At 33.9% G+C, this 27272-nt stretch overlaps 1 protein-coding gene across 2 annotated transcripts; it reads right to left on the bottom strand.

Annotated features, from left to right (window-relative positions):
- Positions 1-25582, bottom strand: LOC130453466 (putative leucine-rich repeat-containing protein DDB_G0290503). Of its 2 annotated transcripts, XR_008911053.1 has the most exons (3): positions 21912-25582; positions 7203-7376; positions 1-6848 (listed from the first exon to the last, which is right to left on the bottom strand). XR_008911053.1 is itself a non-coding variant. In XM_056793244.1 (2 exons), the coding sequence occupies exons 1-2, from the start codon at positions 25295-25297 to the stop codon at positions 7319-7321; spliced, it is 3444 nt and encodes a 1147-aa protein (XP_056649222.1). In that variant the 5' UTR covers positions 25298-25582; the 3' UTR covers positions 1-7318. The 2 variants fall into 2 exon arrangements, 1 of the variants encoding a protein (XP_056649222.1); XM_056793244.1 differs by having other exon boundaries at positions 1-7376.
- Positions 25583-27272: the final 1690 nt, after the last annotated feature.

The following is a 27272-nucleotide window of genomic DNA, read 5'->3' as shown; positions in this document are numbered from 1 at the left end:
TTTTATTCAATTTTGAGTATTGTAAGATGTGAAAAAATATTTTAACTTTCGTTTTTGGCAGGCAACAGTTAACATTAAAACGTTCTAGTTTTTAAAAAAATTTAATCGAAATTCTTACCTTTTGAACAGCCGTTTTTATCTCGAATAACCAAAAAAATGGAAATATCCTAGTCAATATTAGAATCTAATTATATCTAAATCCATTTTTTTATACTAGGTTTACGTCCGTGCTCAATCCCATGCTTTCAATTTTTATATCTTGGAATTGTCTATGACATGTTTAATTCCCAAGCTTCAATTCCCGCGGCTTCGCCAGAATTGAAGCTATTAAATAAGTAACAGAGATCATTACAATAGGCTCATCTGTGAACCTTAACAATAAAGTTTTCTTCTGGTTCACCAAGTAATGGAAGTGAAACTTTACCACTGGAACGGCACATTCCAACAGTTTCATCTTTCCATTTAAAAGCATCGCAATATTGACATTTTTCATTCATTGATCCAATAACAATCAAAGGATGATTATGATATTAAATTGAAGAATCATATTGAAACCTAGTATCATTAAATACCGACCAATCCTTACGCATGAAATTACGACGGCGTGTAGTCCGCTTTTCTGCATTATCAATTCTTCTTGCCTGCGATTGTTCTGGCGTTTCTATTGCTCCTCTAGCTGCCTACAGCGTAGCTTGTCTTTCTGAACAAACTCGTACCTGAAGATGAGTTTCAGCTGCTCTCAAAACACTTTGTCATTCTGCTTGCTGTTGTCTTCTCATTTCTGCGTGAACCGAAGATTTTTTATTTAGTGCAACTTTTGCTGCACGAGGCTTCTGCTTTTAAAGAAGAATAGAGTAAGAATTGAAAAAAAAAAAGAGTAAGATCTGAAATAATGAATAGCAAGTAACCACAGAAATGATACCTAACCTCAAAAATTCAAATAGTTCAATACTGCATATAAAAAAACAGCTGAAACTACAGTCAATTGGGTTGGGATTTGACGTGACCTTTGGTAATACAGTGGAACGGTATTACAGGGTTGGAACTCTCCATTACTGGAATGCTAGATGGCGTTGAGGAAGCTATACTTTTGTTAGTTTTTTGACAAAAAATGGTTTCTTAAAAAGTATCTTGATCCAATCCTAAACAAGAGTTTAAAAATATGCTTAGTACCTACCAAGTTTTAAAATAAATGAAAGGACCCACAAGAAGTGCGCTTTTGAAGACGATCAAATGAGCTATAATGTCTCATCCCCTCAAACTCATTCCCAGGATGTAAGATGAACTACACGTCTTCAGTGGTAGTACAATAAAAAGAAACCAAAATTTTTTTTATGAGAATAGAATATATATTCATTCTTTTCGTCGTCTATACAGAGATGGCAATTACTGAAAGAGAAAACTGAAAAAAATTTGAAACGTTTATCGGATACTTGCTGGAGTACTCATTAGGAGTCAGTAAAAGTTGTAAAAGAAAAAATAGAGACGATTGTGAGTAGTTTGGAACATTTTCAAGATCCAACAAAAACAAATCTAGATACAGGATCAGGAGTAAGCCTGCTCCTGCCGGCTGCTTGTGATTATACCTTTCTAACCTATTTATAATTCTGGCTTTCAATACTGGAGGAAGTAAAATTAGTTCAACAATATTTGCAGTCTCCAAAAATGACTCTGGATACAGAAATCACCAAACTAAACGCCTTGAATGAGGATTTAGTGAATGAATGAACCACGATTGTAGACAACGCTGAAACTTTTAGCATAAAAAAATGCAATGACATGGATATCAACATCCAGAAACGAGGAAGAAGGCAGATAAAAAGAACGATGCTTGGTGAATCAGCTCATGATACTGGATTATTAATACAGGAACAAATACATCGGTCAATGTATGAATACATAGATTTATACAAGAATTGTCGTCACGATACGGGGCCATGGAACAAATTAATAATATTTTACAAATTATTGAAATATAGTTTATGTGAGAAGCTTCAGATGACGCTCTGGCTGTAGCAGTTGACAATCTGATACAAATTTATGGTGAATTTGACAAGGAGAAAGTTTTCCAAGAAATAAAAAGGTACCGCAGGCATGTAACAACCACCGATACGAGTATGGACGTTGCTGCCAAATGGAGAGCCCAAGAAATCCTTCAATTTATAATTAAATGGGACTTTAGTAAATCGTTACCCTTTATATCGTTTATACTTCAATACTTTTATATGGAAATCTATATAGCACATAGATTTCCAATGAAATTTTAGAAATTTTTAGAAAATTTTATGCTCTACAATTCAGTTACCACCATTTTCAATTCATCATTGACCATTAACTAAATATTTAGCAAAAACCATATTGAAAAAAGTTTGGAGCGCTATAATTAAAAACCTATGCGCTATACAAAAAAAGTTTCAATTAAAAAAGATGGCAAATATTATTATCCACAATAATGATCTCTACAATTTTTGTCGTACGATGCGTGGTTCGCGAGATATTTAATAGAACGTGTTTTTCAAAATGGTGGCTGAAGTTAAGATCCCCAGACGCCCACTTGGAATTACATTCAGGGGACACCCCTGAACATATTCAAAAATTTTTTTAGAACCTACTTTTTTGGTTGGGGCTCTTGGACTATTTTTCGAAACTTAAACTGATTAAATATTATCCTCGATCTACAAGGGTCAAGAACGGCTGTCTAATTTATCCATGCTTTCAATAGAAAGAAAAATTTCAAACGAAATGATTTCACAGAAGTTATTGACGAGTTCAGTAAATTCAGGCACGAAAACACATATAAAACTCCACAAAAAATACAAAAAACTATCTTTGATTTATTTTATCTAATTTTTTTTGTCGATCTTTTCGTATTTTATTTTCTTCACCCATATCCATTCCATATTGTAGTTATATATGTTTATTTAGGCTAAATAATTTAAGTCGAATTTAAATTTCACTTGCCAGATTTTAATAGAATAATCATAAACAATTATTTATACATACAAAAGTGAACTGAATAAAAAGCTTGTAAAACTACATTTTTTAAAGCAGGGGGCCTCATTCCGCTTTGCCGGCCCGAGCCTCTGACGGGTTTAGTCCGCCACTGCCTATGTTATTTCTACTACCTCTGATAAACAATAGTGGAGAGACTACTTAGTGAAAATATCTCGTATTACTTATTTTAGTACTTATTTTTGAGATCTGTACGGACCCCACGTTTCGCGACAGAAGACAAATGGAAAAACAAAATACCTTAAGTGTGGTGTACTAAACCACGAAACCATCATGACGACTACTATTTTTGTCTTGTTAATTTCAATCTAACAACTAAAACCAATAGACACAAATGTAGACTCTAGGTCAGGGTATACCCGAGACGAACCGCATATACTTTTTTGAACTCTTAGAAAAAAATACAGAAACATTGCGGAAGTTTCAAGATTTCAATCTGATAATGGCGGCGAATTTTAATAAGATTTAAAATCTCCGCAAAATTGGACGTTCTGATACATGTATACAGATTACAAAAAAAGAACCTTCTTGATCCAATTGAAAATAATATTCAATGCATTAAATCAGAGGGCTGTTTAGGATGCTGAAAATTAATCGGAACAGTTGAAAATTAGTTGGTACCAAAATGCCTTTTAGCATGTGTTAAGTACCAATAAATCGTCCAAGAATTTGTGGGCAAAAGCATTATTGAAATAAATCACACAAATGTTAATAAAGTTTAGTTATATTGAAGGAAATTGTAGGCTCAGTTGTTACAATAGTTTTGTTTCACATTTACTTTTAATTATTTTCCTCAAAAGTGATTACCAATTAAAACAACTGTACTAATAAAAATCTGAATGTTTCTTTATACTCCGACATTAGTGACTATTTCGAAATAGTTTATGTTGAGATTTATAATAATAATTTGGATTATAATGGTTCATATATTTTTATCAAATCTGAAGTGTTTTTACAAGTAATTTTAGTGACAAGACCTTTTTTCATTTATCAACAGTAAAATATTAGAAACACAACAAACAAAGAGGGATTGATATGAACATTTCCACGATTTAATTTAATAAAATACTGTTTTCATTTGTTTGTGTTTCTAATATATTTGATCAAAGTGATAAAGTGGCAACTAACGACAATTTTTCAATTTCTTTTCTACCTAAAAACTATCATATTAGACATCTTTTCATATTTTTCGTTTATCTCATTCTAACTTTTTTACGTTCTACCTTTCAATTTATATAATTAAAATAATATTGATGAATAACCAAAGACCAATTTTAAATTTGCAGCTAGGACCAAACTTGAGTAACACACTAAAAATGAAATTTCTCAGCTACGTGTTCATTACATAATATGTTTTTTAGTGAAATAGTGAAAATTTCATTCAAATTTCGAAGGTTGTCTCAAGTTCATAGCAAGCCACAATAAGCAATTAGTTGCAAAAAAGAAATACTATGTCCCATTTTTTTAAAAGCTTTGTTCGCGGTAGTTATCCCTAACATTGCACATTCATACGTACTTTGAAATTGTTCCTTCGCAGTGCTAATAAAACATGATTTAAAATCCTGTGTTCGTGAAGTACTGATTTTCAATTCCTAACGCAGAGCTGTCAAACTCAATTTTATTAAGTGCCGTATATTAAATTTTTGAATTCGTAGGTTGGCTAGGTTGAAAATAAAAAAAATGAACTGAATTATTATAACATTTTATTTATTAAATTATATAAGTATATAAAATACGGTTGTTAAAAAATATATCAAAGTTATAAAAGATGGTAGGTTGAGTTCGAGGATCCAGATACTTGACTACTCTTGTTTTTGACATGCTCATTGATGAATGACATGGTCCATTTTTAAATGATTGGATGCCAATGATTCCTGATGAATCCCACAAAATTCCCTGATGTTTTCTGTTTTAATTTAGTTACAACGCCCGAATATTTGCCAGCCATTGCAGGAGCGCGATCCGTAGTTGTACTGCTAAGTATTTTTCAGTAGAGTTCATTTCCTGCTATCAAAGGCTCTATTGCAGAATAAATATCATTTGCTGTTGTAATACCTATCAATGGAACGTACTTTAATCGTTCTAAAGTTATTTCAAAGTTACTGTTTATAATTAAAAACAGCTGTATCAACAGTATCAAAGCTCTCGTCAACAGCCAGTGAAAAGTTTGTCCTTCAGTTGAAGAACCAAATTTTGTGATAAATCATTTATTCTTCAGGCAACAGTGTTTTTTGAGAGTGAAATATTTTGAATTATTGACTTTTGAGATGGAAATGAAACATCGGCAACTTTTAACATACAGTCTTTAATAAAATCACCATCACTGAAAGGTTTTAATCTTTTCGCGATTTCTAATGCAATAATAATAAAACTTGATTTCAGGGCCTCCCTCTGTATTCGCTTTAGTAAACATCGATTATTAACCTTGAAGTGAACAATCGAATTTTGACTTATGATACAAATCACACACGGTGGTTTAACTTTCCATTCTATGAAAAAATATGCAATTTCCCATTTAGACTGAAAAACAATCGTAATAATTATGAAACCCGTCACAAAAATTATGGATATTGCACGCGCACGACACAAGCAAATGCACAATAAGTCCAATTTCCAACCATATTGCTTCGATTACTCGACTCAACTGACTCACGTCGCGCCGACGCACTCGTTTTGTATGGTTAAGGAAGGTTCTAGTCTAGAATCGAAGCGCGTAGAAGATTCTATCGTTTCGACAAAAAAAATAGGATATTTCCACTTGCTGCTAATAGATGGCGATACCGTCTTTCTCTCTCGCTTGTCTAGGCAAAGTGCTGCTCTTGAAATTACTTATAAACATCCGTAGATTTGAGAATACGAGTATTTAAAACGTCCGTAAAGGAATCGAATGAAGTTTAATAGCTCTAAAAAACGTGAGGCTGCGGGCCGTATCTTTGACATGACTATCCTAACGTGTTTTGGATACGTTCAAGTATCCTCGGATCTGGGTGAAGATTTTTAATCTGGCGTATTTGCATTTATTAAAGTACGTGGTTGTTTACATTACACCAAAAAATATCGAAAATAAATTTTCGGCCAGTTACTTACTAACTAGTTTTCAATTCAAATTAAAATTATCTACCGCGAACAAAGGTAAAATTTAAAGACATTTGCTAAGGAACCAGAGCGCTGTAAACTGGCTGATCAAAAAAATAAGAAAGAATAAGATTTTCACAGAAGCACACAAGTACTCGTCATGAATTGAAGACAATGACACGTTAACTTTGTTCTGATGAGTTTATAACAATGAAAAAAGAGAAATTTATGAAGTTATGATAGGAAGATTTTCACAGGAGAGTTAAGTAGTTATGAAAGAATGTGCAGGTGTGCTATCTATGGAATTTTACGTTAAACGGATCGTTGTGGTAAGCTTCAGGTTCTTCAAATACAGCAACAATAGTATTAGAACACTTTTGAAAAGTATCGTTTGATACAACCATCATAATCAGGTGGAAAATTGTTCTTGAATGTTCGACAGGTTGCTAAGATCATGTAATGGATGATACTTCCTATCGTAAACATTTTAAATAGACCAGAAGCTACGTAATTCAGTACCTGACTAATTTCATTTTTATTTTGTTAGACAATATCAGATTACACGTCTGAAGGCGACGGAAATTTCTGTAGGTACGTAAAAAAGTTATAAATCGATAGAATACGAAAAAACAAAATAGAATGTTATTTCAATCAGTTACCAGCACCTCAAGTAGCGAATCCAAGTCTCTCCAAAAAGAATTTAAAAACAAATAGTCTTTATATTTCTGTTAATATGTTCGTTCTGTTGTAGATAGCATCAACTGAAATAAAATTTCACACCTTTTACTAGATTTCAATTACCCAAATCCAAAATTATTCAATAATGGCGTTGTTTCAACAAAAATAATTGTCTCCAAAATAAAAAATTATCACTTTTTTTGTTCTTCGTAAGTAGGTTTCTTTCAATAGATGTATTTGGTTCTTCTAGAAGATAATTTTGGAATAAGGATAATGCGTTTTGAGCACTCAGCTTCTAAATAGGATATTAATTTTGTACTTTGTTGAACAAACATCCAGAATATCAAAATAATACTAATTTACAAGCAAACTTTCTGGAGAGTGATCCAAACGACAAAAAAAAACAAGAAATTTCCTAATAGTTGTGTATTTCTTACTTTGAAAATAAGTCAAAGTCTAACCCTGTGAAAGAGGCATCTAAGTTATTGACACCTTGATGGTATTGGTATGAAGAATTCGACCTCCAGTTCTGATGTGGAGGTTGAGGCCTGTGTTATTCTCCAGTAGCGGTCACTGTTGTCCAATTCCAAGGGCTCGTGTATCCTTTTTGGCTGTAAAAAAGAAGTACCGATTAAATTTGGGAAAAAATAAAACACCAATGAAACTTATACATTGCCCAGACCGCAAACCATTCTTGGAATCATTTATTATAACTTAACCAGTACATTGAAATCAAGTATGAATGTTCTAGGGAAGAACATAATATTAGAATATATAATATAATAATAATCAAAGATTGAAGTAACTTTGGGAAAATGACAATGATGGCCTTCAGAAACTCGTGATGAATTTGTACAATTAGGCAAAACGAACAATTTTTTCAGCACATACCGTTTAAACCCGTGATTCCCAAAGTAGTGTAGGTGGACCGCCAGGGGTCCACGGGAGACTCGAAGTTGTGCGTGGAAAAAAATGTGGGTCCACAATCATAAGCCGGGTTCCATGAGAATTAATTTGCTTTCGATAGTGAAAAACTGGTGGCTGAACCAATATAGGTAGATAATATTTTAACAGCCTCGGTGTAAATTCGTAAGACGTGTAAATTAAGTCGACTTTTGGTGTATGTGCTTGCAATCTTGCGTGAACTTGTTTGATTCTTCTGGAATTTCATAAAGAAAAGTGAATCGGTATTAGTGTTGGCCAGTGACGGAATTTGGTTTCAGACTCGAAAAGAAACGTAAAGTGATTCGATATTAGTGATTGCCTGTTTCGAAAAAGTAAGTACCTATCTGTCTATTTGTAATATGCATATATTTTTATTTGGTAGTATTTAATAAATTTAATAAAAACAAACAGTGCAAACAGAGGAAAATATTCAGTTTTCAAACTTATCGCGGATAGAATGCGTTGGTAAATATATTCAGACATACGTTCAACATTTGATTGCACTGCATGATGGAAATGGAAATACCACCATGGATCATAAATCCATTTGATGAAAGGGAAGTAGGGAATTTGATATTACAAAAGGAGCTACTCGAACTTAGCTGAAAGTGAAATTTGAAAGAGGATATCAAAAATTTTGGCTGCAGCTAGAAATTCTTCGAAAAATATCGGGGACTGTGGAGAATTGTGTATAAGTTTCTGATCGCGTTCCCCTCGTCATATCTTTTCGAAAAAAGTTTTAGTGCTGTTACAAACTTATTAACAAGCAGATTGAATATAATACATGGGGGGACCTAACCAAATATTGATAATGTGTTTCTAATCTATCAAGTACATCCCTCACATTGAAATTATATTTTTTTGTAATTACTAGTTACATTACGTATAAGTGTTTAATTTTGAATATTACGACTTTATAACAATAATAATTAATAGTGTAATAATTTATATATTTGAATAAATACTTAGAACACAGGAAAACATTTTATATTTCTTTTTATCACTCCGAATGAGAAGTTTTCTTGTTGAAAATTGATTGGTTTTTATGCTGAAGGTTACTGTAAATTTCAAAAAAGTAAAGTTGGATGGATGGTGTCATTTTTTAGATTATTTAACTCTGCTTTTTGGATAATCATTTACAGTATAATCAACTAAAATTTAATTGAAAATTTGTGATTCTATTATCAAATAATTAACCCTAACAAGCAATCAATTCTAGTTTTTTTTCGAAAACTGTTAATTCATCGTTGAAACTCAGTCACAACACAAGTTTTCATAGATAGATCTAGTCTTTACTTTTTTTCGAAATTTGGAAATTGATGGTAATGTAGTTGCCACTGTCTACCACATCCAGCAAAATTGGGAAAGTGGCCTATGAAAAAAAAAAACTTTGGGAGCTAATGGTCTAAACCAACCAATTACAAAAACTGTGTAAACCTTTATTTGTATCCTTTTAAATGTATTATTATTCATTTTTCTTGGAGATAAAAAGTACTGCTCTCCTGCATTCTTGGATGTGAGCCAGGCTTTTGACAAAGTCTGGTACATTGGACTGTTGTATAGGATTAAGAAGCTGTTTCCTCTTAACCTCTTACTCATTCTTTAATCCTATTTAACTGACCGACCATTTCCTATTTAATGCCAGCATGAACACTCGAAGCTCCATTTCATAAAAACTAGAGTTCCACAGGGAAGTGTACAGGGTTCTCTTCTGTACTTACTATACACATCGGAATTGTCTACATCTAACAACGCTTCAACGGCCACATTTGCCGACGATTCCTCCGATTTATCTTCGCACGAAGACCCTCAAATAGCATCCCAACTTTTATAATCAAACCTGGACAGTTTGTCTAAAGACTAACGTGAAAAAAACACATCTTCACTGAAAGGAAACAACTTGGCCTCGAGCTGCATAAACTGGATTATCGGAAGAAACCTCAAACTATTTCTTGAGAACAAGGTCTTGATGTTCAAAGTTGTTATCAAACCAATCTGGTTATACGGAGTGCAGCTCTAGGGATCGGCATCAAACTCGAATATAGAAATTATCGAAAGGTTTCAAGCAAAAACTCTTAGAGTAATTACCCCTTTCAATTTCCATTCATCTGATATCTTGGTGGATCCCTTCACCCTGGTCATCACTGAGAGCTCCAAACTTCTCTAGAATATGGTTGGCATCTATATTATTGTCCAAGAACCCTTCACGAATGAGTTCCAAGCTCTAAATCTGGAACTGATGGAAAATGTTTTCGAGTCTGCCCGATTAAATATTAAATCACATTACCACTTTAATTAACGTTTCATTTCAAAATGGCACTTTTCCCAATTGCTCTAAGACGACTTCAATTATACTTCTGCATAAAGGAGGATATAAAAATCAAGCATCTAATTATCGCCCAATTGAAGAAGAAGCTTTTATCATTTCTGTTTAAATATAAAATACTTACTACCCATCAATTTGGGTTTTTAAGTAACAAATGCACAAATGATGGTAAATTCTCCTTCCTAAATAATGTCGACTCTAACCTAAACAGCCATCACACAACTGCAACAACTTTTTGTGATCTTTCTAAGGCTTTCGACTTTGTTAATCGTAATATTTTAATTAACAAATTGCAGTACTATGGTTTCAGTGGAGCACATCTCGCATTGTTTAAGTCATACCTCACCAAGAGAAGTCAGCTTGTAAGGGTTGATACATAAATGTCTTTTTGCAAGCGAATAGAATGTGGAGTACCCCAAGGCTCAGTACTAGGCCCTATTTTGTTTCTCTTGGAGCAACCCTCATCTCACGGCACTTGATAGGACCATATCTAGTAACCTAATCACTCTTAAATCATGGTGCGATTCTGATCTTCTCTGTATCAATTGCTGCCTTTTTTTATTGAATAACACTACATCATTGAATCTGTAAAATTCTTTGTTGTGGACCATTCCTTGAAATTGGAGTTACATATTATCGCCTTAACTAAAAAATTAAGTTCCTCCTGTTTTGCACTGAGATCAGTTTCCAAAGAACTGAACTTGACCACCTTCTTGACAGTCTATTATGCCCTTATTGAGTCGAATCTCTGATATGCCTTTCCTTTCTGCGGTATGTCCTGTGCGACTTAATTTGAGCGCATCATCAAACTACAAAAGTTATTAGATATTTACTCCAAACTAAACAGCAGGGCTCGCTGCACGGAATTCTTTAGAAGATTGAAAATTATGACTATTCCTTCCTTATTCATCTTTGAATCCGTTTGCCCAATTCGTAAGCACGCTTCACCAATTTCAGAAAGATCGTTGCAGAAAGCACGACCTTCACCTACCTATTCCACGTTCAGAATTAGTTAAGTGCTCAATATTTTACAATGCAAAAAATGCACAATCACTTGCCAATTGATATCAGAACGATTTCTCTTTTTTTCCCGCATTTCGCAATAATTTGAGGGCATAATTACTGGAAAGTGCCTTCTACTCTGTAAACGACTTCTAATCTAATAATAATATTTAATTTCGGGCATATTGCAGACTTAAATACTAATTATTACCTTTTGCTATTACCTATAATTTTGTTACTCATTGTGGTTTTCTTTTGTATATTGAAATAGTTTTGTTCATGTTTGTTTTTCAGTTTTTACAAACTTTTGTCTACAAATTATGACAATTTTTTGACAATAAAGCATTTCCCTCTCTCTTAATTCTTGCATAGTAAGCTTATCTATGAAATTAATATCGTCCTACAACTTTCTAAATCCCCTTTTTCAACCCTCCCCGGCACGTAACAGGGGAAAGTCTAAGGCATTTAAATCTTTTATCCTCTTTATTTAGAGTCTTTAAAAGATTTCCATAAGGATATTTTTTACCAAATTTTACCTCATTCACTGCTCGATTGTCCAAGAAACAATTCTCTCCTTGAATTTCCACTAAACTTTAGAATTTGCATATTTTGGTAATTTCTTTAATTGTCAGTGCTTGATCAAGTTTCTGCATTAAACCATCGATATCGGAACAGGCGTATAAAGAATTTTCTGAATTGTAAAATGTGGAAAAAGCGGCGTTCTTCTTCTAAAAGCTCGTTTCTATGGTAAGTAACTTTCATTTTTCAAAACGGGAACCAAAGAAGTTTTGACTGTTGCTTTTACTACCCGAAATCAGTGCTGTGTACTAATTTTGCAATTCTTTCCGAACAATTAAATGTGTCTAGATGGAAATGGAACTAGACGTGAATGTAAGAGCTTTTTGAAGACCCGTTATTATTATAATTGAATATTCCACATTTGCACTAATTACAAATAACACATGTACTAGTTTGATAGCATTTTCACATGTAGTAACACTATATGTTTTTATACACATTATTAATATGCAAGAATGTATGTACATATTATGGTAATTTATTAATTAAAGATACGATAAATTTAAATGCTAATCACATGTTGATAATTAATTAACATTGCTTGAATTTGCATCATCGGTTACAGTAGCTATAAAAAAGTATGAAATAAACTACAAAATAAAAAAAAAGATACAAGATGAACAAAGAAATATTTATTGCTCACGACTTTTTAGTAAACGAAGTTTATTCAATTATTTATCCTAAGTAATTATTTCTAACGGAAATCAAGTATCTATCCATTGAATCAGGTCTAAACGAACTTTGTAATCTGGAAAAATATTCCCCTGGATCTCGCAAACAAGAAATATTCACTCGGTGCTACATCTGGAGTCCAGATTTTTCGTTTGAGACGAAGTGATAAATCCTGCGATGTTTTAAGGACCTGGAGGAATACACTCAATTTACCTATCCGGTATTATTGTCCAAATTACACAATAACGATCTGATGGTCCAGCTACACTCCAGTATAACATTGTTATCATAACTTTAGCGGCAAGAAGTTAACCTCAAATTGATTTTTCATCTAGGCTTCAGGTGGTTTCCACTTCCTAGTAGCTCTTTCGCTAGTGGGAACAAAGTTATAAGGCCGAGTTTCATTTTCTGTAATGATTTTATAGTTGGAATGCACGTCGCTATGTAATGAGATTTAAGTTACCAGTCGTTCATTCTGAATCATTACTTCAACTCGTATAGCATTGATTTGTAACATTAAAGAACATTGTCCTTTTCGACATTATAATATATTTGATAAAAATGACATTTCAACTTTCTAAGAGCCTTGTCATTTGAATAATCCTGAAAAATCTTAGAATTTTCACTTCCCATCCGCACACCAGCTAATGACACAGTATATAGAGTGAGTTTCATCAATTTTTGTGCACAAGGGTCTTGTGATACAACCAGTATTATGGTGGTATCTACATTGTTGTCAGATCTTTCCTTGTTACGGAAAAATAATAAACTTTGTTATTTCAATTGGATCACCCTATATATTTTGTGTTTTAGAAATACTGATTATTTTTCATATAATATTCTTTATACCTCTATGACATAATTTCGGAGTTATAACAACATTTACATTATCTCCACCAAAGCTATTATAAATTTTGTACATTTAGATGGCTACGATTGAATAAAATTTGAATATTCTTTAATAATTTATGTGTTAATACAAATCTCGTAGCAAGGTATAGTGTCAGCAAGTTTAAAGAAACTGGTGCAGTAAAATATTTATCCAAATCATGGCGCAGAAAACGAAAACTTACAACAACTGAAGACAAATCTTTAATGTTTGTGTCATGTTGGAAGTAGATCCACATTTGTGAAGTAGAAAACATACAATATAACAAGCCATGCGATTTTTGAAACTTTGCAATACATTTTGCAACATCCCTGACTGCTCAATTCATCTTATCTCTGTGGTAATCCTATCTTTTAATTCCTGAATATTGGCATGGCAAAATCCATTTACTACCTGCAATTAACACCATATAAAACCGGATTTTAAATATATGGAATCAATGCGGTTTTCTTCAGATCAATGGATTATAACAGATGAAACTGTTAAAAAAGATGATGACAGAGAAATCAGAGCTAAACATCACGATTTATAGTTAATCATAAGTGAATACACGATGTCCATAGTTATTTCGTCAAGGATCAACTGAACAGATAAGATTTATGAAACTCTAAATCACTTTTGTTGTACTATTAGAACGAGACTCCAGAAATGAGAAGTGATATCACCTATTGCAAAGAGTTTAAAAGAGAAAAGGAGAGAATTTACATCACATTCTGCGATTAGTTGACTGTGGTAGTGTAGATTTCTATTATCCAATAAAAACTCCTCAAGACTACTTAATTCCGGATTCGCATACGACTGTATATTATGGATAAAGCAACCTTCAATGGTCAACCTTCCATATTTGAAAAGTATGTGTTCCGCTGCGTCTTCTTCGAGTCTTTCCAATTCTTTTTGCATTTGTTCTGAAGCATCCATGCGCTGTTGGTGCCTGAGTTAACTGAAAGTTTGTCTTCCTACGATCGTAGTCATAATATCCACCTACGTTTTGTACGAGATTTCTAGTAAAAACAGCTACATCCGTTCTATCTAATATCTCTCAATAACTTATCATAGTAGATCAATTGAAATGAGACTGCTGATAACATACAGAGTCTCCGTCGATGCAGTTCAACGGAGAAAAACAGAGGATGGAGCATGTGCCGTGCCGTTACGGAAAAACGACGTCAAATTCTGAAAGACGACACATTTACTGAGGTATGTTCAATAATACTCATTTGCTACTGCTTCTATTTCTTGTTAAAGTTTATATTATATTATAAATATTAGAAAAACTATTGATGAGTGAAAACGTATTTACTAATAAATAAAATTAAATTGTACAGCCAGACTCCACTGAAATTATTTTCTTCCGGTATACAAAATATTTCAACCTTGAAAAAGTTCATTACACGAAACATTGAACTAAACAAACATATTTTTTACTGTTAAAGCCAATTTACAGTAGAAATATCCATCGATTTGAAACAACCGTTCGTTTTTTTTATTTGCATCTAATTTCTGCATTTGATAGCTTTTGTGTTAACATTGAAACAGATCGAGACGACAATATGACCCCAGGTGACAGCTACATTCATAGAAAACTGATTCAGATTTAATGCGTGAATCAAACAAACATTACAATTGATTACCGTTACTATTATCTCGGTTTTTTATTGTACCGAGTGTATTGATAAATATTTTATTTAATTTCGATAATTATGTATGGAATACATATCAGTTAAATGTCCACCTCTGTTAGCCTCACAAATGCGAGCCCTTTTGAACACATTTTTCATTACATTCTCACACATTTCACGCGATATTTCATTAAATTCTTCACGAATATTGTGTTTGAGTTGCTGCTGCGTTTCTGGTACGTTTGCATAAACCTTGCGGATATCCTCACAAAAACAAGTCCGGAGCAGTCAAATCAGGCGACCGTGGAGGCCAATCAACATCACCATTTCTTGAAATAACTAGTTGTGGAAAGAGTTCTCGCAGTAATTCCTTTGTAATTCTGGTTGTATGCGATGTGGCACCGTCTTGATGATGCACTTTTTTATTTTTCTATTTATGTAGTAATAATTATTTTTAAGTGGCATTTATACATACCGAAGAGAATAGTTAACAAATTTGATAACACAAATTCGTCTGTTGTTTTCTTAATTTAGTATAATCTTGATTAAAACGTTCAATATATTAATATACTACCTTATATTTTATAAGGAAAATTACCATTAAACTTTTGTATTTTGATGAAATTTTGGCTAGTAGAAAAAATATTGTTTACAATTCGTGAGTAAAGGCCTTTTTTCGAATCATGTAATTGCCACATGTCACATTCGTCGAAAATAAATAAATAACTATTTTCAATCTCTAATTAGTCAGTAATTTATTAAAATCACAACTAATTTTACTGATAATGATGGAAAATATTATTAAAATTGTTTACTATAAAAATGAAAACGTCAAAAATTTTATATTGTTTAAGATATATTTTCTTAAATAACTTGAGTACCATTCTTATAATTGGACATTGAAAACTCAGTTAAAACGAAATTATTATGTTGAAAAATACGTTTTATAAAAAAAATCATCATTAAACTACATTCAGACTTTAAAAATTAAAAAATTTCGAAGCATGGGCGTCGCTAAGGGGGCCAGGGGGGTGCAGTTGCCCCCCTAGTCCTAAAGCCATGCGAGCAATTGACAAATTAAGGTTTAATGTATATTGTAGAAAGTATTGAAATATGTAGAAAAACATTAAGATTTTGACATCCGTTTTTAAAATCGCCGTCATTTTCATCAGGACTATATCAGATTTGCAAAAACGCAAGTCCATTGAACACTGTAAAAATATGTAGTTAAGTATGTGCATTGCATTTCTTTCTTCGACAGCCGTTTACCAACATTCGCGTTAGTTTTGTATAATATGTGTCCAGAATGTATATTTAGACGTGGTCAAAGTCTCGGAACTCGTTAAAAGGATTTTAGTTTCAATTTAAAACCACCGTAAACATCCGGAAAAAGTGACAGACGAAATTATAAAGGAAGATGCTGTTGTTGCAGAGAAATTCGGAAGTAATTATCCAGCAATAAGCTCTTTAGAATACCATACTTGGATTCAATTATCACCTCCCTTGAAGTACGTTTTGCTGAAGAAAATACTCTTTCATTCGCATTATCTAAGTTACACCCGGCGCAGATGCAAGAGATGACAACTGAAAATCTGATACAAACTTGTGAATCTATTGCCCAGTTTTATGATTTACCGAGCATAAAAAATCAAATCGAACTTTGGCAGCACTTGTGGCGCGATAGTCTTAATCTAACAAATCTAACAGTTGTTGATGTCCTAAAAGGAACAAATTCCTTCTTTCCCGAAATGGAAAAACCATTAAAAATTTTGATCGCTTTATCATGCACGACCTGTATAGTAGAGCAACCTCAGAAGACTAAAAACATGGCTAAGAAACACCATGGTAGAAGATCGCCTTAATGGTCTGGCCATGTTGGGAATACACAGAGCTTTAATAAATTGAAACCTAAATAATTTTAACGATAAATTGGTTGATAGTTTTGCAAAAAATGCCCGCAGGTTATGTTCTAATTAAATATAATTTTTGTTAAAACGAAAAATTATTCTCATTCATTAGAATCTTCTCATTACAATCTTACAATCGTCATCGAGGCAATGACTTCCAAAGTATAACGATCCATGCTCTCGACTGTACCAGGCGTTCATATTTTTTATCCTCAATAATATTGCCCCATTGTCCCTCCGTTTGGCTTTATTGATTTTAATATCATAGCGTAGATCATCGTATTTCTGCTGGATTTAGAAAAGATGTTTCATTATTTGACCTGATTTTTACTTTTAATGGAGTTCCAAAAACGGCAACCCACCGATTGGTTTTTTACCAAATACTCCAACACACACTAGATGTTTGTACCTAAAAGGATTTTTGACGTCTAGCATGGGAAGGGAGTAAAAAATATTTAAATATCTTTTTTATGATTTTAAACCCATGAAATATATATGAAATCTATCTTATCACCACCCTTTTCACTTCTCTCTTTGTTCTACCCCTACTGATGTCCTCATGAAAAAATTAGTTATTTTGTACTTAACTTTATACTGATGTCATTTGTCAATTACGATCATCGACAACTATTATGGTGAGTTCACACGATATAGATATCTGTACAGACTATGAAGTCGGAGTGAAAAGTTTTAACCAAACATTTGGATGGAATTTGTGTTCAGACTTTTCATTACTTTTTGTTCGAAAATTCAATTTAAATTTCTTAGCTACGATATATACGCAGACTTACATGCATACTCCGACTTTTCGATCGCACCGACATTTGTCTGTACTGTCTAGTTTGCACCAACAAAATTCTATAGAATTTTATGGAAGTCTGTATCGTGTGGACCCACCATTAACTATTTTTCGCCGTCTCGCAAAGAAAGAGGTTTAAAAATTTTTTTTCTAACCTTACCACATATTTTCAGCTACTGATATTTTGATTTTTTATGACACAAAAAAAGCTCCGTGTATCATATTTTTACCTAGAGAAAGATATTCGTATTGCAAAAAGCATAGAAAGAATATGACGGTGCTGGTTGAAGGAATTTGCGGAGTTTTTTTGTATCATAACAAATTAAAATATAGTCACAAAATATCAGTAGCTGAAATACGAAGTTATGTTAGGAACTTTTTTCATCATCTTTCCTTGCGAGACGTCAAAAATTCTTTTAGGTACAATCATCTAGTACGTAATAGAGATTATGGTAAAAATTTTAACCCGTTTTCGGAACTTTAGCTTTTACTTTTAATAAAATTGCGTATAAATTGAATTGAATTGAAAAGTATTAACAACTTCTGCTATACAAACAAAATGAAAGTAGATTATGTTCATACAGGGTGTTTGGAACAAAGATAACCCCGTCTCTGAGATAGAAAACTGAAAAATAATTGGTTTCGCTCAGTAAAAAATTTTCGTAGCGCTCCGAATTCAAGACACTCGAGTCACCTTTTTTTGAAACACCCTATATTTGCGTTCTACGTTGTAGATCATGCAGTATATTAAAAAAACCGTCATAAAGCAATGTACATTGCTATAGAAAATTTTTACGACGAGAGAGTATTAAAACTCTAAATATTATTAAAAAAATCTAAATATTTTCTAAAATTTTCATAAATATACCTGAGCTAATAAAAGTTTTGGGTAATCTATAACTGTTTGCCACTAAAAGTTAAGTTTTCTTTTATTCAAAGAATTTCTTCATAATAAAACTCACCAAAAATACGATTTTAGGTTTTTCCATTTATTAAGGAAGTCCAAGTTGTGCATTTTTAACAGTATAAGTTAGTTATTATTTGCAAGGTGTTATGTGAATTCTATGTAGTCCAGTGATCACAGCTCCCGACCCAGGAAAATTAGTTATGTCGCCGATTTTCTAGATTTAGGTAGTTCTCAAGGTGCTTTATCGATACAGTGAAAGTTAACGAGTAAAATGCACTTTTTCTCGTACCGAAATGTTGAGTTTTCGAGGAGATACAGCAGTTTCTTCTTCAGACGGGGACGTAATTTCCCACAGACTCTACGTGGCGCGAAAACTTTTTAATAAGATGACACCGAAGTTTGAGCGCATTTTACAAAAGAAATGACAGCTCTTAGGGAAAAATCACAACGAACCTTTTTTGTAGGAAATTTTTTGAACTACATTTTTGATCCCTTCACTTTTTTCAAAATTCGACATAGATTCCGAGTTATTTGCAAAATTCGAAATTTTGAAAATTTAAACAAAAATATATCGCTTAGCGGTCAAAATTTTGATGTTAACTTTTACTGTGTACATAGAGCACCATCAGAACTACCTAAATCCAGAAAATCGGCGACATAACTAATTTTCGTGGATTTTGGGGTTCTAATTGGACTATACTCACTGGACTAACGGTGATTATGACAAATTTGGAAGGATCGCGTAAATACCGAAAAATAGTTCCTTAAACAGTTGATAAAAAAACATTAATAATTAAATGTTTTAAATCATTTTCAAACAAACATTTAGGTAAAAGTGTGATTGACACAGTGAAATTATTAGTCGTACGTTTGGTGTTGAGAAATCTACGAATTACATTATTAAAGAAGAAGAGCAAGTTTCAAACAGCACTTGAAGTTCCAGGGAAACCAAAATTTAAAATAGAAAATCATTTGAAAGAAAGACTTCGAAAGACAGTAGACAGTAGACAAAGTTCTAGTCACGGTTCGAGATGACAGGGATCGAAACTTTCGCAGAAAAAAATATTTCAGAATTCATATACGAGTATTATTATAAAGATTGTAGTATGGAGAAAAACTCAACTAAGAACTTTGAAAAAATTAGAAACCAAAGATGCGACTTGAATCGACGAGGGAGATACATCAAATAAATGTTGGCAAGATGAAACAGTTACAAATCGAAGACAAGCTTTTTTAAATAATTTGTCTACTGTCGATCAGATTTTTTTCTTCATATCCTTGAAACATCATAATGATCCTATCATGTTAAAACAAAGTTAACCTTATTCGGGCAAACACGACGAGGTCCACACTAGGAGCACATCAGGATAACTCTATTTGAAATAAATCAATTTTTCATCAGGTTTCCTTTACTAAAATAAAGGTTATCATGACCATGTCCATACAAGGAAGGTTTACCTTACTCAGAAAAATAGTATACATATTACATTAAAAGGGACGAAAGTTGAATTTTCATGACGCGCAATACTGAGATTTTAGCTTTCGGCCAGTGTAGTGTATACGATTTTTCTTCATACCTCGGTCGAAGGTACGTTTTTTTTTGCAGGAACGAAAACTAAACATTTACTTGCGCCTCGGGAATGTTTAACTTTTGTCCCTGGTACTAGGGACGAAGTACGTACTTTCGACCGTGGTATGAAGAAATATATTTTTTTAAGAAATTTGGAAAGTCAATTTGTTCCGAATCTATCATCAAATTACTCGTTTTAAACTATATAATTGGAACCTCATATGAATTTCAGTGTAACAGTACTCTCATTTTACTTTTAGAAATAGCTTATTCATTTGGCTGTTGATTTGTATATCAAATTAATGTGTAAACTCCAAGAGTGGCAATTCGTCAATAATATAAAGAAAAGTTGATATCAATCTAAACCAGATCTAAGTCTTTGCCTGAATAGAAATTTTTAAATAGAGTTAACATCGTATTATATCGCTTCTATTATTTCATCAGTTTTTATATGGGAAGCGTTCGGATCTGACGAACGTTCCTTCTCAATATTGTCGCTGTTAATAATTTTCCTATCAGGCCTTCACAGAGAGAAAATGTGCAGTTGTTCAAGTTCTTAAAATGATGGTTGATACAAGTAAAGAAAATTTGCCCACAACACTGAAATTTTGTATATTATGTGATCAAGAATTAATGAAACTACTGTTTTATGATTTTGAGAAATATTTGTAATTTAAAATTTGGGTTTCTAAAAATGTTTCATTGTTTTTATTGATTAGTGCAGTATTCTCATAAATTTTGCTTATATGCACCTCTTTTTCCCACACAAACCAGAAGGAAAATCTAATCAGGAATCGTGATTAGAGCAATCCAAGGTCCAAGGTAATCCTGATAAGAATATTTTGATGCAATCCTGATCAGGACCATATAAGGTTAACTAATCAGGACTCCATCACTGATCTGCTTTACATCCTCATCAGGAACGTGTCGAATTATCCTGACCTTTACTTTATCAGACCGTGGAATTACCTTCTACGGCTCTTATCGAGTCCTCACAAAAAAATCTCTAGTCGGGTAGTTCATATCCATTATCCGGAAAAGGACACAAACTGATAATAGTCCAAATCGGCAGCTCAAACGGTTTTCTTAGAAGTGGTTTATTGACTACCATGAGGAGCTGAATGCTGATGTCTTTTAAAAATAATTCGAACAAATGATAGATCTTCCTCAGAACTGTATAACAGTAATAGATAATAGATAGTTAACACAACCAAGTGGTTATAAAAAGGATTCACAGAATTGGGCTACATGCAAAGAATATTAAGTTCCATCCTGGTTCTGTGAGAAAAGACTGTATCCTTTGTATTCTCTTCATTAAGAGAAATTGTTGAATCTGCAGGAAATATTGGAATGTCGGTGGCTAGATCTTCGCCATATAATTGCGAACTAAACCAGGTGTGGGCACGGAGAAAGAAAGAAATTTTAATAAAAAATAAGTGATGTTAAACAGTTATTTTTGTGATTGTAAATGTGAAGCACGAAAACTGGGAAAAGGCAGTATGATTGAAGAAGAAGAGGAAATTTGAATAATATAAGATCGAGTCCCTTATTTTAAATATTGGTTGCGACAGTTCATCTTCAAATTCCAATTCTGACTTTTCAAGAAGTAGCTCAACTTATACTGGTGAGTTTTTATATTAAAATGTAACTAGTATCTTAACATACCTTGTAGAAAAATAAAACATTTTAGAAAAAAATAGACTTCTTTACCTTCACAAGTTATGAACATGTGAATTAGATAAAAATATAAATGTACACCCTATATATTCAATTTATTTAAACAATGTTGTTTGATATGAAAATACTCGAGGTATAATTTCAAAAAATATTGTGACTGTTAACTAAAATAAGTGATAAGTTAATGGATTATTATTTTAATACTCTCTCATTCTTAAAAATAGACTACTATTAACAAAGTTTGATATACTTACTTTCCAAATAAGGGATGCCATAAGTGTTTGTGAGCGTCTTGCATTTCTTCTATACTCGCCGTGGTACTTCCAACTTCGGGGACGTCGTCGTGTTGTTTCAGCAACTTCGGAGTATTCACAGTATCGATGAGATGTTGTTTAACCTTGAGCTTACCGCCAGACGTCGTTGAACCAGATAGATCAATAGGTTGACTCGCTGGTAGTTTACCCTGATCACTTCCACTTGGATGTCCTCTTTCTTTGTGATGCTCTTGATGTGTAGACGACTTTGTGAACGTTTTACAAGGTGCTTTTTGTTTTTGTACTACGTTCGTCTCTTTTCGCATAAAATGTTGAAAGTTTTGGTGGAGATGATCTTGCGAATTCAAATTTTGGGCGTATTGATTCTTTTCCGATATTTGGGAATAAAAATTTGCGAAATTTTGATGCGGTGGAAAATTTTTAGACGCGTGTTTCTGGACGTGTTTCGGATGTGAAGATTTCGTTTGATAGGAATTAAAATTCCCGTAAGGATTTTGGAATGCGTTTTGGTCATTTTTGTAATACTGATTCGGATAACTCTGATGTTTATTCGACGACTGTAACCTCGAGCTTCTGTTAATTTGCGAATTTGATTTTTCTAAATAGTTTTTGAAAGCGTTTTGTTCATTGGCGTTCTCCGCAGTTTTATTTCTTAGTAATTGCGCTTGTAACATGGCTTCTTGCCACATATTAAATTCCATAGGATTTCCGTAATTTATATGTGGAGGCATTGGGAATCCCATCGGGGATAAAGGTGGTCTTATACCTGATAATAATTCTGGCATTTGATTCATGTAAAAAGGTAAATGTACAGAGTTCAACATTTTCATAAAATCTTGATTGTTTGATAGAGCCATTGCTTCTAAATGGTTCATATATGGAAACCAAGACATTTGGCTAAAAGCAGCTTGAGTAGCTGAATTTATGTCATTGGCTAATTCGTTGAATGTTTTTTGAACGTTCTCGTTAGATTGTTTCTTTTTCGAATCATGTTGATTGGTATCAGTAGATGATTTTTCGGTTTTATCTTGTTTTCTAATCTCCCCACTAAATTTATGATTATTTTCTACTTGTATTGTATTTTTGTTGCCTAAAATAGATTCTAAATGATGTATATTAATTACCAGCATGTTAGGATCTTGCATTATATGTGGAAAAGCTAAAGCTTGCGGTAAACGAAGTTCTGGTCGTTCTTTAAGTAGTCGCGGAATTTCGGTACCCGGATGAATTAAAATTTGACTAAATTTCTCTTTTGGTACTAACAACGGATCTGGTATATCTATCATAGGATCTGATAGTAATTGTTTTAATTGTATTAAAGGATCTATATCCGCGTCGTTTTGTAATAATTCTAAAAGCTTGGGAGTTTCTATGGTAAAATTTTTTTCGTTTTGTGTGTTTTCTAGATTAGTTTTTTTGATATCTGCGTCTAATAAGGTTTTTAATGTGATATCGTTAGATTTGATTTTTTTTGTCGGCGGTTCCGTTTCCGTTTTGGAATTATTGATTTCCTCGGAGCATGTAACTGTAGGACTGGCAGATTTTCGACATTTGCCCAAATCTAACGGTTCCCTTTGAGGAGTTATCGTTACTTCTATATTTTTCGTATTATTATTAATCAACAGCGATTCTAAAAATTTAGGTTTGTTACTTACGTTAACTGTTGTTGAAACGATATCGGGTGATTGTGGAACTGCTGGTATTCCACTAGGTTGTGGAGATTGAATAGCTTCTGAATTTTGTGAGGGAGGTCTAGGACTTACGAGTTGTTTAGGAACAGTTAAATCGGTTGGTTCTTCGACGGTATCCGTACATTCATTATTTTTCATTGATAAATCTTTAGGAATTTCCTCTTCTTCGTCTTCTTCTTCTTCGTCGTCGTTAGTCGAAGATTCCACTAAATTTATCAATTCGTTTACTTCCTGTTTATCTTCTTCAGTTTCATTATCAATTTTTTCGTGTTGTTCGTTTTTCGGATTGGGTTCTTCGAAAAAATTTTCGAAATTTTCCACCGATTTGAGTTCGTTTTCAGATTGAACTTCTTTTATGATTTCTTCGATTTTATTTTTAGCTTCGTGATTCGAAGTGGAGTTTTCGGGGCTCCTCAAAGATTGTTCTAACCTAGAAAGTATATCATCCATGGCTATGTTGTTGTCGTCGTCGTCGTTATAATCACATTCTTCCGATTTGGTTTCCGTAGATTCGTCACCTTTCGACAATTCCAATTTAGATTTTTCCGAATCGATGAGGTTATTTAACGTTTCCAAATTTTTTATGAATTCCTTATCTTCTTCGGATTGACTGAAATTATTAAACGTTACTATCGCGTCTCCGTTTGGTGTTTTATTCCATTCTTCTGATTGAATCTGTTGTTGTTTAAATTCTAATTCAGCAACGGCTAGTAAATTATCTAATGGACTGACGTCACATATTTTATCGGCACTGCACTTGATATTGGGAGATTGCGCGCATTCGCTTACGGCACTGTTTACATTCACATCCGATACATTAGAGTTTTGTTCGGGGGAGCTTGTTGACCTCTTGATTTGTATTGTATGGGACGGTAAAAGAGATTCCACATTAATATTATCACTAGACATCCACGGTGGCGATGCGATAATTTCGTTTTCCTCGTCGCATTTCCTTTCCGTTTGTATGTCGTCTTGCTGTTGATCTTCATAATCTTGTTCGATGTCTGAACTAACTTGAACTCCCGTAGAACGTCGTCGAACTTTACTCTTACGTGATTTTTTATTTTTGTGATGGTGATGATGATGATGATGATGGTGGTGATGTTGTTCTTTGCTAACCGCCTCCTTCAGGGTTGGCACGAGGGTTTCGGTGCGTGGAATGGCACGCCAGCCCTGCGCTGTTTTCGTAAGAAGGATCCGGTTCCTTTTGTCGTAATCCTCGCATTTCACGTCCACGATGCGTGTATCTTCTTGCCGGACCCACACAAAAATCGGATTTACGCGCGGATTATGAGGAACCGAAGTCGAACTATTCGCTTCCCGGGGCTTGGTATGTTTACTACACGAACGAGTCCTGTTAACTTTGCGTCGATCGCGTCGTCTGTCTGATTTACGATGACGCTCTGGCCTAACTTTCCGGGAGAGCGGTGCCTGTGGGGCGGCGCTCAAACCACGTGACCCTGTATTATCGATTAGTTCGACGGCAGGTTGGTTTGCCGACCGCCGTCGAGGGCGCTGTTCTCCCATAACCTCCGAACGGTTTGACGCACAAGGGGCACACTCTAGAGGACCCCCGTCCGAATTCACGTCACTGTTATTATTCGAGGGTGGTCGCTTGCGAAGCGCCGATATAGGAATAAGATCCGGTACCGGGGGCAAGGGCCCGCTGTTCATTCTACTCACCCTCTCACGCACATTCCTTCCCGCTGCTCTAAGCACACATCACTTCTATTTCTCACAATCTCACATTTTAATTTTTCAAAGCACTATATTATTTGTCCGTTGTATGTGCCACATAGACACAACCGTGTGATCGACCGGTAACCTATACAAATATCCATCCTAGTAAACTCTCACTCGACTGAACTCCGTAAAGTGTTCTCTCGCTTGTGCATGAGAATTTCTGTCGGGAACGACCGACGTATCTCGAAACGAGGTCGCCTCACGAAGGTTCACAATTCTACTAGAGTTTGTTGGCCTAAAGCGGGCGTGGTCATCGAATTGGATCCACCCGGATAACGCCTACATTGCGCAATTCCTGAATATTTTCATGTTCTCCCGTCCACGAATTCCACCTGGTGACTATGAACGCTACTATTAGGAAGAAATCGTAACCTTGACATATACCGCTTTATGGTTGGACGAAGAACTGGTGGAGGTGTAACTGGAATATACAAGAATCTATTTACAAACATTCCCCTTGAATCGAACTTATTTGTAGAAGATCATTTAATGCTGCGTTATTCCTACTTAAAAATAAAGTAAATTAGGTACAGTAAAAGTTCCTTATTCGCGCTTCCTTCATTCCCATTTTTTACTATTCGCGGAGTAAAAAAATGTAACTCAATTCCTCCTATATTCGCGGCTAAAAATTTCTTTATTCGCGGATCTTATAAGTACGTACATAATAATAAAAGGATTCCAATAGATATCCGACCCAATATCCTTTGTAAATGCCGTCAAATGGACTAATAAAAAAAGTAAAATAGATCCTATAAAAATTTTGCCTAAAGTATGTTGTTAAATGATGTTGCAGACGACTTTGACATAAGCCGCCTTCGCCGCAATCGGTGTTCTTCAGAATGAAAGCAACCTTATTATTCAATGACGAAGTACATATACATATTTTAAATGTTGCTGTTCCGTTCTATGGTAAAAGATATCCAGAAGAATTTGCAAACCTAGTAGCTGATGGAGGATACAAACCCGAGCAAGTATTTAATGCAGACGAAACTGCACTGTTTTGGAAGAGAATGTCAAACTAAACATTCATTTCTAAAAGCGAAAAGTCTGCTCCTGGATTTAAGGCAGTAAAGGATATAGTTACACTGCTGCTATGTTCGAATGCATCTGGAGATTGTGTCATTAAGCCACTGATGCTTTACAGATCCTTTAATCCTCGGGCTTTAAAAAATCAAAACAAGGACAACCTGCCAGTGTTTTGGCGTGCTAATAAGAAAGCTTGGGTTAAGAGCGCTATTTTTTGTGACTAGTTCCTGAATTGTTTTGTTTCTAAAGTTGAAACTTATTTAAAAAACAGAATTTAGACTTTAAAGCACTTCTACTTTTGGACAATGCACCAGGTCATCCTCGCCAACTTGAAACTATGCATCCAAATATAAAAGTGTCATTTTTACCTCCCAACACGACGGCTTTGTTTCATCCTATGGACCGAGGAATAATACAGGCCTTTAAGCTCTATTACCTCAGAATCATATGGAATGTAATCCTGATATGACTGTTATGGAATGCTGGAAGAAATTTGACGTTGCAAAATGCATCGTAAACATAAAAGAATGATTGGAAGGACTGAAGCCTGCTCTGACTGCGGAAAAGGATGAAGAATCTGTGCAAGTTCAAACTATGGCTGCAAACATAGCCGAAATCGCAAATGGAATAGGACGAGATTGGTTCGAGAAGATAGAATCAAGTGATATTCAGGAATTGCTTGAATCGCAAGATGAAGATTTGACTGAAACCGACTTGGAGAAAATATTAAATTCACAGCCCATCGAAGAAGAGGTTCCAACAAGCACTGGAAACGTGACATTTAATTTGAAAAATCTTAGTGAAGGTTTAAGAATGGCAAATGAGCTTTGCGATTTCTTTATGAACATTGATCCGTTTATGGAACGAAGCCTTATTTTTA

Source organism: Diorhabda sublineata, chromosome 2 (assembly GCF_026230105.1).
Source record: "Diorhabda sublineata isolate icDioSubl1.1 chromosome 2, icDioSubl1.1, whole genome shotgun sequence".
Lineage (NCBI taxonomy): Eukaryota > Metazoa > Arthropoda > Insecta > Coleoptera > Chrysomelidae > Diorhabda > Diorhabda sublineata.
This window is presented reverse-complemented; position numbering and strand designations above follow the sequence as displayed.